The sequence below is a fragment of the Cucurbita maxima genome, unplaced genomic scaffold, assembly GCF_002738345.1.
Source record: "Cucurbita maxima cultivar Rimu unplaced genomic scaffold, Cmax_1.0 Cma_Scf00003, whole genome shotgun sequence".
Lineage (NCBI taxonomy): Eukaryota > Viridiplantae > Streptophyta > Magnoliopsida > Cucurbitales > Cucurbitaceae > Cucurbita > Cucurbita maxima.
In genome coordinates, this window is record NW_019272019.1 from 3363949 (window position 1) to 3379592 (window position 15644).

The following is a 15644-nucleotide window of genomic DNA, read 5'->3' on the forward strand; positions in this document are numbered from 1 at the left end:
GTACTATGGCTAACAACCTGGCCATGGCCCAGAAATCAACTTTAGCTAAACGCCACAAATCACAACAGAAAATTATGTAAATTCTAGTTTACTTACCTTTGTTTGTCGAGGAGGACCGTTCCCAATAGACAATCGACAGAATGCATTTGTACTTCCCATCGTCTGTTTTAGGTTGTTCCCTCGTTTAATAATAACAGTCAGACAACCTGGTAAGCAATGTAAAAGGCTATCTGCTCTGTCATGAAAACTAGGAGGGCAGGTTTTCATCAGCATTTGCAGTATGGGAATGGCCTCAGCTGCAATCATAGCTTGAGACTTCGCAATGTCGATTGGCATGGTCGACCAGGAATGCTTTAGCAAACATAAGGCATCCAACACGGTTTCCTGAGCTGCCTCGTTACCGGATTTTAGAGCTCCGATCAGATGAGGTATGGAAAGAGTAGCAGCTTCAGAAGTATGGAGTTTAGGAAAGTTGGTGAATATCACATTCAAGGTTCTTAAAACCTCTTCATTGATAGTTGCAGTAGACCACAATTCCCTCTCTAGCGCAGCTGCATAATAAAACATTCAATGCACAACTCATTTTCATATTTAGAAGCCAAATGTGAGCATAAAAAAAATAGAGAGATTCTACACTTCCATGCATAAACTACCTGTCAAAGACCTGATGAGCTCATTTGATACATATTCCTGTAATGTGTGATTAGAAAACAAGAACTTTATCAACAATGCTGCCTGACCAGAGATTTCTGGACTTGGAGACAAAAGAAGCTCCTGAACAACCAATATTCCGCCCGCTTCAGCGACTGCTCGCCTATTTGTTCTACTGTGCATGACAAAATTTTGCAAAGCACAAATAGCCACCATTTTCATTTCTTCTGTTGCTTCATCTTCAAGCAAACTTATCAATGCACGACAGGCAGAAACCGAATCACTGGCTCTTGCATGTCCTGCATGCTGTGACAGATCTCCCAGAGCTAACGTTGCGAGAAGCTTACCAGGCTGCGATCGGGTCAGTGGATCTAATAAATACTGTGATAATGGTGCTATTGCATACTTGGAAACCTTCATCTCTCGCACCCTGACATTATTAAATAGAGTTTCAAGTAACCTTCCAGATGCTTCTTCACATTGGTGAGATCTTAGAAGGTCCACCAAGGCATCTATAGCACCAGCTTCCGCCATCTGTTCAGCGCTTAACGTATCATTACCTTCATGATTAACTAAAGCACTGAGAGCGACCGTGATTGTGCTCTCTACAGTTGAATGCAACATTTTCACAAGAACAACCACAGGAACTTTATAATAATATTTAGCGTTGAATCGTAATATGTTTGACAAAACCATGGCTGCCGATTCCCAGAGAGCATGAGGAGGCTGAGGGTCATCTTGTATAATAACTTTCGAAAGCTCGAAAATACCTCCAGCATCGGCAACAGACTTGGGCCAGCTAGTGGATATTTTTTCCAATGCCTTTATAGCTGTTTGCTGTAGATTCAATATTCCAATCCCAGCAAGCTGTACAAGTGGCACAACTGCAGTTTTAGTCGTAATATCTTGCTGGAAATGCTCTTGTGCAAGAAGATGAGATAATAACTCGGTGCCAAGCTGCTGGACGGCACGAGATGGTGACTCAAGAAATGAAATCAGAGGCTCAATAACTTGGCTAGGAGTAAGTTTTAGAGTCACAAGACTCTGCGGCTTCTCCAAGATATTTACGAGAGCTTGTAAGGCACTGTGCTGCCCCCACAAATTGAAGTCTGGACGAAGCAAAACCAAAAATAGAGGTTCCACTATTTTTGCAGCATCTGAACTCCTAGCAATTGCATTACTATTTGTTAAAATGCGAAACAATTCAGCCACTGAGGAGCATAATGAACTAGGTGCATCTGGAAGTAACTCGAGGCAATTATCGATGACCCCAACCTTAACCATATCCATTTTGAGTTGAGTCCGATCTTTTCCCAACTTTATGAGACAGCAGATGCTAGCTTCAACCAATCTATAATTTGTTCCAGATACCAAACTAACAAGGAGGTCCACAATATCATAGGGTAAAGTGAGCTCTACTTGTTGTTCATCATCCAACAATCTTTCAAGTGCACATACCCCAGACTCGACTGCTGCACTTGAATCTGACTGCATCAGCAATAAGAGTGGCTGTATGCATTCAGAGACGATTGGATTTGTTCTTACTTTAATGTTACCGAACAAAACAAAACATAGTTCTGCAGCATTTGTCTTCAGCTCCAAGGATGACGACAATGTTAAAATTTTGCATAAACTGTCGAGCGGTGATCCTTCCACATCATTCAAGAAATCTGCTTTTGAAGAATATCCAGATGTCAATCTAAGTAATGCAGCAAGAGCAGCACCTTGCTCACTTTCTGATGTGGCATTGAGCATGTCCACTAATGGATGGAAAGCCTGCTTGGCTAGCTCGGAATCTCTAATACTCTCACAATCAAAAAGTTCAAAAAGGGCCCTTGCAGCACTGAATCTTGCACCTCTTGACCCCAGACGTAGGACAGCTATAAGTTGATTCAAGGAACTTGCCGATGCCTCATAACGAATAAGATCAGGGTTGCTAAATAAAATTCTCAATAGATCAGATATTATGGCCTCTGTTGAGTCTTGAGGGCTCAAAGACAGGTACTTTGTCAAAGCATCTACAGCTCCAGCTTCAGCCATCATTAATTTATTTGCATCACTTCCATCGGCGATACACGTCAAGAGCTGAACAGCCACAGGAGGAGCACCGAGTCTATCTGGTAATGGTCTCAAAAGATCAACTAGAAGAGGTATAGTTTTGCGTGCAGTTGACCCAATTCTAATTTCTTCAATTTCAAATAGACGTTCAAGAACAACTTGATCTGGTTTCCGTGTCAAAGAAAACTCATCTGCCAAAGCAACAAGGTTTGGCATATCCGACTCCACAAACCCAATCAGAGAAATTAACCCAACAATTGCACCAGAATTTGCAATGGCAAGATTTACTCCTTTGCTACCGTTACAAACAAGACTTGCTATTGCCTGTGCAGCAAAGAATTTATCATTCACCTCCTCAGATCTTACTAGAAAGGCAAGTGAAGGTATGATACTCATGGTTGCAGGGGATGAGGCAACACTTGCATCTTGGAACAAGATAGCGAGGAGCAGGGCACTGATCCATATACCCTCCATATCCTCCAATTCCGCCTGTTACAATGACACCACATATCAAATCTATAAGAATTCAGTTTAAAAGGAAAATCATAGCAGCAAGACATTTCATGATAAGTACGTGCACCATTCAGGCTTTGATAAAAGCAGACGTCCCATCACCATTCTCCAGCAGATTTCAATATTCACTGCATACCCTAGCAATGCTAATTTTGTTCAAAAGATGTTCACTTTAAGTTGTTATTCTTACTCCATAAGAGGTGATGGAACGGAAAGTGGCAAAAACTATTTACGAGGAAAGACATTTCCTTGTAAATAGTTTTTGCCACTTTCTTTTGGTTTGAAAGAACAAAGAAGTTTAGATTTGATGTAATTGAAATAAATAATGATTCTAAGGGGAGTGGACAAGAAAAGTTAACAAACTACTTGCCTGTGAATTTGAAGTATAGGTACCAAGTTTGTCAGACAGGGCCTCAAGTCCTCCAGCTTCCATAACAGCGACCTTGTTCTCCACATTAAAAGAAGCAATTATTGACAACAACCAGAGGGCAATAGTTCCTCCCGTGACTGTGGCTGGATCAGGAGCATCAAACCTATCTCCATCTAGGAAAGTACTTCGTTTCATGAAACCTCTAGGGGTCCTAAGTTCAACGTCTGGAGAGGAATAAGTAGAATTTTGCTTGATCAAATCCACTAAGGCATGTATAAGCAGTTGCAGACATCCAAACGAGTCAAGCGCTCCCACTGACTGCTGTTTGTGCTCCTTCATAGCACAAATAAGTAATGCAGCCCCTCCTGACTTTACTTCTGGACTTGAAGAGGTTATTATTTTACTAGCAAGAGAGTCCAGTGATTTTAATCTAGCAACTAACATATCACCTAAAATAACAGGTTGGTCTCCACACATTCTTGACAAAATTTCTATCACCTTGTCCTGCAGTGAAGATGGTCCCTCAGCAAGACAGTACACAAGTGGTTCCAAGCTGGAAGGATCCTCAGCAAGGGCAGACCAGGGTGCATAAGACAAGCTAGCTCCTAGCTTGGTCCTAACTAAGAGTGAAATGACTTCTAAAGCATCTGCAACATTATTCCCATCCAGATCCATAAACCTTATGTAATCAACTAGAGTAAGGACAATGAAACGACACTGGGTTTCGCTTGCGAACACTTCACCAGGTGGAAAATGGCTCAACAGTTGATGAAGGGCTTGAGCTGCACTCTTCTTACCAACTGGAGTTCCTTCTCCCAGAACTCTCGTTAGAGCTGAGACAACATCTTCTGCTAGAGCTTCTGCAGCTATTTGAGGATCAGACAGAAGATTGGCCAGGGCAGCAACTGCAGTTTCAGCAGCATCAACAGAAGATGTTTTAGCCAACTTAATCAGGGGCTTGACGTCCCCTTCAGCAATATGGCACATCTTATTCATTGTTTTTGTCTTGCTGGGCCTGGAGAGGGCAGCCAATGCCCGAGCTGATTGAGTGGCAACTTGAGTATTGCTGGCCAAGAGCTTCATGCAAGGATTTACAATCTCATCAGTTGCAAGACTATCGGAAATATCTGGCCTTGTGCTAAATAAGTCTGCTAGAACAGAAGCAGCATGGGCTTGAGTTTCTTCATTTGAAGAGTTAAGAACTTGAACAAGTGTTCTCAATCCTTTATTAGCTGCAGAACCTGTGTGAAAAAAATCTTCATATGATGCCATAGTAAGCACGTGACCTAAAACTTGAATTATATTAGCCTTATCTTTTGGAGAATCTCCTAAGAGCATAGCTAGTAGCTGATTTATAGTAGCAGAATCAGCAGTTTGGACAAGTTTTAAAAGTGCCATAGCAGACGCTTCCTGGCCCCTTGATCCACCACTTTTTAAGAGCCACAAAAATGCTGGGATGGCACCGGCACTTTCAACACAGGCTCGAATATCTTCACTGTGACAGCACAAATTCCACAGAATATGAGCTGCATCCTCCCTTGCCTTGTGGGAACCTGTCTCTAATAATTGAACCAATGGAGGAATTCCACCAGCAGCAGTGATAGCCCACTTGCTGTCATCTACCTGGTCAGTCAAGATTTCCAGCAACTGAACAGCATACTCCTGATGTTGCTCACTTGATAACCCCAATAATGATATAAGTAACTGAACTCCTTCTCTCTTACCAATGGCTTCCCAGATGCCAACCCCATTGCAGCATAAGCTAGTCAGAGAGGGTATTAGGTACTCTTGTACATCAGGAGCAGCGGTGGTTACAAGTCCAATAAGCACCTTTTTGGTTTCTGCATGATTTAGACATTCTGAGAAATATATGTTACCGTATAGACTAGCCATAGCTTCAAGGACACGCTCCTGAACTAACTTATTATCCTGAGCCTTCAGTAGCGTTACAAGAATATCTTCTATCTTGGTAGCATTAAAGGGCTCCTCATCACGGGACTTCTCGAAAACCACTAGAGTGTATGCAAGTGCTCCAACTATATCAGCAATTGGTGCATAAAGGCGAGGGGACAGTGACAGTTCTCCTAGATAAAGTATTAATGCAGACATCCCACCACAAAGATTAGCCAGTGCTCGTGTTGCATGCTCTGGCAGAGACTGACCATGCTTACCCTGCATACACTCTTTAGAAGGGGCAACTATAGCCCTAATAAGTACTGGAATCCCTTCCTCACCCACAATTGCTTTTTTGGCCTCAGTTGATTTTGATGAGAGAGCCTCCAGTGCATCAGCAGCACTTGCGCGGACAGAAATATCATTTTTCTTACTTACAAGCCCAAGCAAAGCTTTCACGGCACCAGATTCTATAACCTTATCTACACTATCACTGAAAGCCAAGATTAGGCGTGCTAGGAGAGAAGCTGCATTTGACTGAACTGCCGCACTGTCAGAAGAGAGAAGATCAACAATGATGTCCACTCCCCCAGCCTCAAGTGTGGCTTTCCAATAACCATCCTTGTCTCCGCAAAGATTTCTCAAAGATCCAGTAACGAATCCCTCTACAACTTTGTCCTGCCTATTGTTTGGATTTAGTTGGTCCCATAATGTGGGTATCACACCTTCTGTGACAAATATCTTCATACCAACACGATCATTCAAAAGCCCGCTTGAAGAAACTTCATAGATTGCCTCAGCTGCGGCCTTGCTAGCCTCGACCGATTCAGATTTCAAGAGTGAGAGCAATGGTGGGATGCATCCACCAAGAAGCACTTTCAAGCGTAGTTCGTCATCTTTGCATAGAATGGTCAAAGTTCTAGCAACATTAACTTTCGCTACAGAAGACCCACTTCTGAGGACATTGATGAATAAAGGCATAGCTTGAGAATGAGAACCAATAAGTGTTCTAGCATCCTTTTGTGTTCTAGCAATTCCAAGAAGGCGTGCTGTAATAAGTTCTTTCTCATTTGATGAAGACATACTTGCATGAAGTTGCTCAATGAGCTGAGCAACAGTAGCCATTGTAGTTTCTGGATCATCCATATTTGCTGCTCCATTATTTTCCCTGATAATTGGAATTCATCCACGTTCAGTATCTAAGAACCATAAGGCTCCTTCTAACAAGAACAAAATACATTTTACCAGTAGTTGATAATTAGCACGAACCTATAGTCGAGTGAACTATGAACATTGCGTTAATCTATTTCCATATTTTTCATTAATAAGCCCAACCAACTGTAACAAACAAGGATAGAGGATAAGGGAAAAAACGAAACCTACCGAGGGCTAGAAGTAGACGGTGATAGGGACTCAATTTTTCCTGTAACAGGGGACCTCGACATTTCATGAATTCACTGCCTCAGATTTCACCCTGCTCACCTGCAAGTTGAAAGCATAAAACCTCAAAACTCCTCAACTTATTTCATACAAATCAGTGATAAACACATCAACGAGTTTAACTACAAATCTCTAACAGAAATAACTCAAAATCCAAATCCCAAAACATCATAAGACGCACATGCACACAGGGTAAGAGATCAAAAATGTTGCCCTTCTGTAGATCCCAAATCCAGAAATGTAAAAAGATTTTCAATGTTTGATCTTCTTAATGCAGAAGGCTGCATCACACTTCCCAAAATTGCTCTTCGATAGCCAAGCTTAACAATCTTGGAGGTCAGTAAGTTCAGATCCATAATTAGGCCATATAGACATCTCGACCTTACAAGTAGAACTTCAGCTCAATAGCAATAAAAAAAATTGCAGAACGATTTAACAAACAAAACAATAAGAAAACCCAAATGAACGAACACGAACCAAGTAGTCGAATAAGCAGATGCCCAAAAACCTCCCCCTTCCACAACACGTCCTCGGCCGCTTCTTCCGACTCAGAAGCATCAAAACCTCAATTATCACATTACTCAATTCAAATCCATCTCCAAACAGCCAAAGAATGTCCTCCAAAATCCAAAAAGCAGCAACCTCACTTGAATGTAATAATTCACCGACAAACCAAGACCACAGTGAACCCACTGCAAAACAGCAGCCACAGCAAGCAGATCAAAGCCGAATCAGTAAAAGATCTCCCAATTCCAGTAACAAAATTGCTTAAAAAAAAACAAAAAGAAGAAGAAATTAAGCAAATTAAAGATTAAAAAAACAAAAAATGAATAAAATAAAGTACGGAGATCGGATCAGAGGCAGCGTCACAGAATCTAGGGCAAGAAAAACGTCATTTTCGAAGTGCAAACAGAATTCGGAAATTGAAAATGTACCTCAATCTGGAGCTACTGATGAACTGGGAATTGGCTCTCTGAGTAAGACCCGAATCAAAAAGGAAAAAAAAAAACGGCAGCCTGAGAGAAATAAAGAGAGAGAAAGAAGCAGCCTCACAGTCTCTCAGTCCTTTCGCTTCCACTCCTCCATGTGTTTATGTGTACAGTTTTTTTTTTTTTTTTTTTTAATTCTTATTCTAATTTTAATTTTAATTTTAATTTTAATTTTAATTTTAATTATTTCCTCTTCAGTGTCTCTTTCTTTCTTTTATTCTTTTAATTTTTGGAAAAATAAATAAATAAATAAATAAATAAATGGAATTGTCATAAAAGCGCGGGTGATTGGAAATCGGTTGGAAGAGTGGAAAAGCTGCCCCCACTTCCCTCTTTTTTTTATTCTTTTTTTTTTATTTTATTTAGTTAAATTACAATTTTAATTCTTAAATTTAATATATCTAATAATTTTATTATAGGGTAAAAAATATATATTAATATTAATGGGTGGAAATTATAAAATATTAATGGGCTCACCACGTTTTTCTTTTTTTTTTAATTACTTAAATAAACAACAAATAATTAGGGATGGGCAAAGTTTCCATAATTTTTTTTTTTATTTCAATAATACAAAAATATTTTTTTTTCCTCATTCAGCTTTTTTTTTTTTTTTANATACGATGTCAATATAAATTTATTTTTAAATAAAAAAAATTGGGTATTTTAAAATTTAAAATGGATAAAGAAGTATAATAAAAATAAGAATAATTACAAGATAGCTTTGCAAGTAATAATGTCATATTAATTGCCCAATTGACAATTAATTAATTACATAAATTATTCCATTTCACCAATAATTAAAAAAAAAAAAAAACACTTTGCTTGATAATTAATTTAACCACTATATTATTATTTTATTACCTCACTAAAGGGACTTTTAATATTGCATTGACACCCCCAAAGAATGGTGATATTACTTTTGAAACCATAATAATTTCATGGCCAAACAAAGACTTAAATGGTGACAATAAAATCAAGAATTAAGAGGGGAAATCATTGATATGAACCACCCATGTGGTCAAGATCTAGCGGACCCTAAACAGATACCATCGTAATGTAAACCAAAACCATTAAACTTTTGAATTTGCACGGACTTCGATTGAACCTATTGGTAGCCCGTTACGTAACTCGTAATCCATCCTTTTGAGGCTCAGTGCCATCGTTGACACATCGCTCGATGTCTAACTCTAATATCATTTGTAACAATTTCAGCTCACTGTTAGTAGTTATTCTGTTGATGTCTGACTCTAATATCATTTGTAACCATTGTGGGACATCACAATTCACCCCCCTTCAGGGCCCAGCGTTCTCCCTGACACTCTTTCCTTCTTCCAATCGATATGGGACCACCCCCAAATCCACCCCCATTTGGGGCCAGCGTCCTTACTAGCACACTGTCTCGTGTCTAGCTCTGATAACATTTGTAACGCCCCAAATCTACCACTAGTAGATATTGTCCTCTTTGAGCTTCCCCTCAAGGCTTTAAAACGCGTTTGCTAGGAGAAGGTTTCCACACCCTTATAAATGGTGGTTTGTTCTCCTCCCAACCAATGTGGGACATCACATATTCTATGTTTTGACCCCTTACGTATCACAGTCAGTCTCACAGTTTTAAAACGTGTATCTTAGAGAGAGGTTTGACACCCTTATCATGAACGTTTTGTTTCCCTCTCCAACCAATATGATATCTCACCGGCACAATTAAAAAAATTCAAAGATCTATTATTCAGCATACTATCAGATTTAATAAAACGACCAATTAGACAAATGATCACAAAATTTAAAAGTCGATAACTAAACTTATAATTTAATCAATAATCATTTATCTACAAATCAATCCACATTAAAATTAGCACAAATTAATGAGATTATTTGGTTTATTGAAATTTAATTACCATCTAATTATAGTTAGGCAGCATAATCAATCTACAATAAATTGAATCAATATTGTTTATAAATATTTCCTAAAAAAAATATTAATAATTAAATAATTAATAATGAGACATAAGTTAAAGATGTGAATGAACAAATATAACCGTTATTTTCTTTTATTTTTTGGATCACGGAAACTGAATTAACATTCTGAATCTTTGAGAATCCCATAGCACGTGTCAATGTTGGACATTCATCCACCTTAATAAATTTATTCTCTAAATATTAAATTAATAAATAATAAAATAAATATAAATACCCCTCCTTCCAACATTTTCTTATTTATTTTTTTATTTATTTTTTTAGTTTTTTCGAGTCAGACTGATCCGAAATACAGAATTTACAACCTGATCCAATCCATTCATCTATTCTCGGGTTTTTAAATTTTTTAATAAAATTGAAATGTTAGATAAACAATGGATTTGCTTTGGGCATGATCTCCAACACCTCCTCTCGAATAAAGTAAGATTTGATATCATTTGAGGATTCAGTTTAGGGCATAATTCTGATAACATATTAGGAACCATGACTCCTCATACGAACTTTCATCAAACACCTCCCCTCGAACAAAGTACGTCTCTTTTCTTTTTGAGTTCTTTGTTCGACATTTGGTTATGTTTAAGGCATGACTCTGATATCATGTTAGATGAACACGACTTTTCACAATAATATAATATTGTTGAACATAAGCTGTTATCGGTTTGCTTTGGGCTTTCCTAAAATTTCTTGTACTAATGGGAAGAGTATTCCTTGATTATAAACTCATGATCATTCCCTAAATTAGCAGATAGAGGAAATTTCATCCGAAACAAAAGGGAATGAAGCAAAATGGAGAAAAATAATGAGAAGAAACCAAACACAGGAGGGAAGAAGGGCCCTTTCTTTTTTCAGAAGGGATGTCCTGTCGAGTGTTTGAAAACATTGTGGGGCCCATGTCATACAAAACGGCATCGTTTCTCTCTCAATTGCGACAATTCCGAATTCCCTGAACCATACATCTTTCCATGTTTTCCTTTTTGTTTTTTTTTTTTTGTTTTTTTTAAATAGAAAAATAACAAGATAAGCATTAATAATTCATATAATATTTAAATTTGGGTTTAAATCTGTTTAATATTTTAACTTCCAAAATATCTAAATTTTTTAAAAAATAATAATTTTAATTTTATCACTTAATATTTAACTTTTAATACAGTACTGATAATAACCTAACTTGTAAGAGACTGTCTGAGGGGAGCTCTCTTAATACGTAGCATGAAACTCCTTCCTCGGTCGAAGACCGCCACGTCTTGTCCAGTATAAGACAATATCTTTCAGTCTACATTTGTGAGAATCGCTCGGCTTTCACTTACTTCAGTCTTTTAGTTTATCGGCCTCGTCTTCTTCTTAACCACTACCATATAAAATGGACATTTTAAAAGTTCGAGGATTAAAATATCCGAAAATAAACGTGTTCCTCAAACAAAGGGACATGGGAATATAGGAGCAAAACCTTGTGTCGTCGTCATACAACATATTGGGCCTTTTGGGCCTATAACGTATTGGGCCTTATGGGCCTATTCGCACCGTAATGCAATGCATGAAATGAGCCTTTATATTTAAAATTATTTCAAAGCTAAATTTTTTTAAAAACTAAATATATAATTTAACATTTTAAGAAAATAATTAATTTTTCTGGAATTTGTATAGCTACAAGATTGTCCTTTTATGTAAATTCACATACAAATTAGAATATTATTATTTTTTAATTTCGAGAATAAAAACATAAATATTGTAAGCAAATATGTACATTGATAACACACGTGCTAAACTCGCTCGTCGCTTCGTTACAACTCGGCTCAAAAGTCCGGCGCCGTCGCCAGTGCCGCCGCTTCTGCCGCCGAGTAAGCGGATTTAGATCTCATCGTCACGGTGACACTCTGTATGCAATCATTCGACGGCGGCTCTGTCATCGACCGATGATAAGCTTTCGAAGCCGGAATCCGACGTTTAATCAAATTCAATTCGACATGTCGAATTCAAAACGGCTTCTGAAGGTACATGAACATATCCTGCAATGGCGACATCTGATTTAATGTCGGAAATTGAGCACAGAAAGCGCTCTCCATCGAAGCGTCCATGTAATTGTACGGAAATCCAGAGTACTCGTCTTTCAATCTCGGCTGGCTCTGAACCTCGCACGTGAACTCCGACGACACCACTTGTTCCGAACAGCTCGAGTCCGCGTGAAGACGAGGAATCGAATCGGACGCGTCGAAATACATAAAATCGTTCACTACGCCGGACGATGGCGGAGCCTGCGACGGCGATGGAGACAGAATTCGGCCGGAAACTGCTCCGTCGTTCAGAATTTCAGGCTTTTCCTCCTGATCCTCGTTTTCTATATATCCGATCGTGTTCATTTCCGGCCGATTAATAGAAACGTGGTGCTGCTGCGGCGGCGGCGGCGGCGGTGGCGGCGGCTGCTTCTCGATCAAGCCTTTTTTGTTGTATATGCGGCAGAGTACCCAATCGTCAAGCTGCAAAATCAGAATAAAATAATTAATTATTTTCTTTAAATTATTTTGTAATTAAATATCTATTTCTTATAATTATTAATTAAAAAAAGTCATGTAAAAATACCCTTAGACTATTCTTCTTGCGAGCCGACCGGTCCACGTGAGCGAGCCGGTACTCGTGCATGATCCAATTGGTTTTCTCACCCTTGGGAGCTTTCCCAGCGTAAAACACCAAAGCCTTCTTAATCCCGATTGTCTTCGGCCGGCCTATCGGTTTATCAGCTCCGGTCGCCTTCCAGTATCCACTCCCAGCCGACCGGTTCGGCCTTGAACCGTTCGGATACTTCCGGTCCCTTGGCGAAAAGAAATACCACTCCTTCTCTCCGTGCAAAGCTTTTCCTGTAATAATAATAATCGCCGATGAATTCCGATCTCGAAGACGATGAATTTGAACTAATTTCATTTAAATTAAAAAATTTACCAGGCAAGTCCCACGGATTGTATTTATAAAGATCAATTTCAGCAATAATCGGCACAGAAATCGGCTGCGACGCACATTTACGGCACAAGTAATGCGTCACAAGCTCGTCGTCCGTTGGATGAAACCTAAACCCCGGCGGCAACTGCAAATCAACGGCCATGATTTCTTCTCTCTTCTTCGATTTCTCTCAGAGCTATTTCCTCTCCGACGCTTGAAACTCGCAACGCAGGAGAAACAGGCGAGTTTTATAGACTAAAAAAGGGACACGTGGACTATTCAGGACGGAGTTTCTAGAAGACACGTGGGCGGTAAAAACCTCCCGTGGTCCAATGCGCGACACGTGGCAAATTAAAAAGTGGAGCGCGTGCGTGGCAGTGGTGTTGGGGGGGATGATTTGGTCATTACTTACGACATGTGTTTTGGACTGTAGTGATTGTTACGTCATCCGGATCGGGTCTTTTTGGGACCGCTTTTGTGAGTTCGGCACGATTACGAAAAGATCACGAGTTAAGTCGGCCGATTGTTTTAACGGTAGATAGAGACGACACGCCAGCCTTGATTTCCACGTGTTGAATTTCAGTCGGATAAGATTTATCCAAACCATTTTAATTTATTCATTTTGGGTAGGTGTCAACTTACTTCAAAATTTATGATATACCTAAATATATTACCACATTTCAATTTTTAAAGCATTATTTTTCTTTATTTAAAGAAAAAATGGATTAAAATATTTTAAAAAAATGTTAAATCCATCGTTGTACATTAAATATGATTATATTTTAATACATATAATTTCATTAAATATTTAATGAAAATATTCAACTTTAATTCTATATAAATTTATTAAAAAATGATAATTTTTTTTATTGAATAAATATATCATGAATAATTTTTACAAATTTTAAAAAAATACTATATTATTTATTTTCTTAAAATAAAGTAGGATTTATTGAAAATATAGTAACTAAATTTTAATATATAAATATAGAAAGAATAGAATATATGGTTTTTGTGAAGTTTATTTGAAAATATTAAATGTTTATTAATAATTTATATATATATATATATATATTTTTTTTTTTTTTAATTACACACGACAAAAACCTTTTGGAAGTAAATACTAAAAATAGAAACAAAATTTAAAAAAACGCGTGAAATTCAGAGCGCTTTCGGTGGCCGTTAGATGAATTATGAACACAGACCAATGAAATAACGACACGTCATCTACTTTTTACGAAGATTACCAAGTGGTGGTCACGAATGTTATATCAACGACGAGATAATGCGAATCTCTTTATTCACTTCCACGTGATCGACACGTGGCCTATGACGAGGATGACGGTGACCTGCATAATTTGCCGTGACAGTGATTCAAATACCAACACCCGTCTCTTGAACTGCAATTCTGCCGCAATCGTGGCAGGATCTCATTGGTCTGTGACATTAAAATAAATAGGAAGGACTGACAAACCGTACAAGCTGAAATGACTTGTCACAGTAGGTAGGTGCACGTTGATATCACTTGGAGCTTATTAAATTAATTTTTAATTTATAAATGAGTGATGACGCACCCAACCATGTGATTATATTATATTTTAGGATATTATATGATATTTTATTAAGTCGAGTAATTAATAATTATGAGAATATCGTTTTTGTCATTTTTATTAAAAGTAAAAATTAAAATTAATTTTGAAATTAAAGTAATAAAGTTGTTGACTATGTTAAGCTGAGTTTGACTAATTACAGTGAGTTTTAATAATTTGCAACTTTGTTTTATTTAAGGAAAAAAACACGTTATTCCACTTTTTTTTTTCTTTATAAAACAAAATAAATAATAATAATAAATTCGATGAGCCAATCAAATCAAATTAGGTAATGAAATTGGAATTTAATAAAAAAATAATATTAAAAGTTAAAACTCGAATCAATGAGATTTGACCTTGATCTCATCGTGGCTCGAAAATAACATTTTAACTTTTATTAAATTAAGCTGTAAATTTAATCAAGTGTTGGAGTGTTTATCTTAGTTTAAAAAATGTAAAAAAAAAAACATCATGAAAAATAAAACGGTGAGATCTTACCTCAGCTGAAAAAGGAAATGAAGTAATAATAACCTTAAGGGGATGTCCAGAAGAGGTCAATATCTGCTAACGGTGGGCTTGAGATGTTATAAATAATATCAGAGCCACATATCGGGTGGTGTGCTAACGAAGACACTAATTCTCGAAGGGAGTGGTTACACTTCATTTATAAGGGTGTGGAAACCTCTTCTTTTTTAAAAGTTTGAGGGAAAACCAAAAGGAAAAATAAAAAATAACAATATCTGATAGCTACAAGAGGCTTAGACCGTTACAAACAAAATTAATATTTATCTCTAATACTCGAAAGTTATATAATCTCGACTAATTAAATTATAATAATAATAATTCCCAATTTTTTTTTAATGCAATATGGCATAAAAAAATTTTAACAGCTAATTCTATTATTATTATTTATTTATTTTTTTTTACTAATAATCAAATTGCAATTATTTTAATTCCCATATCATGATGTAATCAAACCACTTTCGTTAATTAAATAAAATATTAATACAAAAATACATATTTTTTCAATGCAAAACGAAAACTTGAAACCGCATATTAATAATAAATAATTTAAAAAATATATTTTAATAATCAACTAGGCATGAAAAATAATAATAATTGGGGAAGTTCATTGAATCCACCAAGCAAAAGACTTTGACCAATTTGAGACATAATATAAGTTAGAATTTTAGATAAATATTTAAAATGAATATGTAATTTTAAATGTTTTTTTTT

General features: G+C 37.2%; 2 protein-coding genes across 3 annotated transcripts in view; both read right to left on the reverse strand.

The window, feature by feature from the left end:
• Window positions 1-8011, reverse strand: part of LOC111477002 (protein CELLULOSE SYNTHASE INTERACTIVE 3-like) — an 8800-nt gene extending 789 nt beyond the window's left edge. Inside the window, exons 1-7 of one of the 2 annotated variants that reach the window (XM_023120901.1) lie at window positions 7861-8011; window positions 7403-7617; window positions 6869-6967; window positions 3593-6653; window positions 654-3198; window positions 97-551; window positions 1-17 (exon numbers count right to left, since the gene is read on the reverse strand). The exon at window positions 1-17 is cut by the window's left edge and continues 100 nt beyond it. In XM_023120901.1, coding sequence (XP_022976669.1) covers window positions 1-17; window positions 97-551; window positions 654-3198; window positions 3593-6653; window positions 6869-6930 — 6140 coding nt within the window. In that variant the 5' untranslated portion in view covers window positions 6931-6967; window positions 7403-7617; window positions 7861-8011. Of the gene's footprint in view, window positions 18-96; window positions 552-653; window positions 3199-3592; window positions 6654-6868; window positions 6968-7396; window positions 7618-7860 lie in introns of both variants that reach the window. The other variant, XM_023120902.1, reaches the window with a different exon arrangement.
• Window positions 8012-11546: 3535 nt separating this feature from the next.
• Window positions 11547-13031, reverse strand: LOC111477085 (NAC domain-containing protein 2-like). Its single transcript, XM_023121056.1, has 3 exons — window positions 12823-13031; window positions 12466-12740; window positions 11547-12362 (listed from the first exon to the last, which is right to left on the reverse strand). The coding sequence occupies exons 1-3, from the start codon at window positions 12980-12982 to the stop codon at window positions 11862-11864; spliced, it is 936 nt and encodes a 311-aa protein (XP_022976824.1). The 5' UTR covers window positions 12983-13031; the 3' UTR covers window positions 11547-11861.
• Between the last annotated feature and the right edge of the window lie 2613 nt (window positions 13032-15644).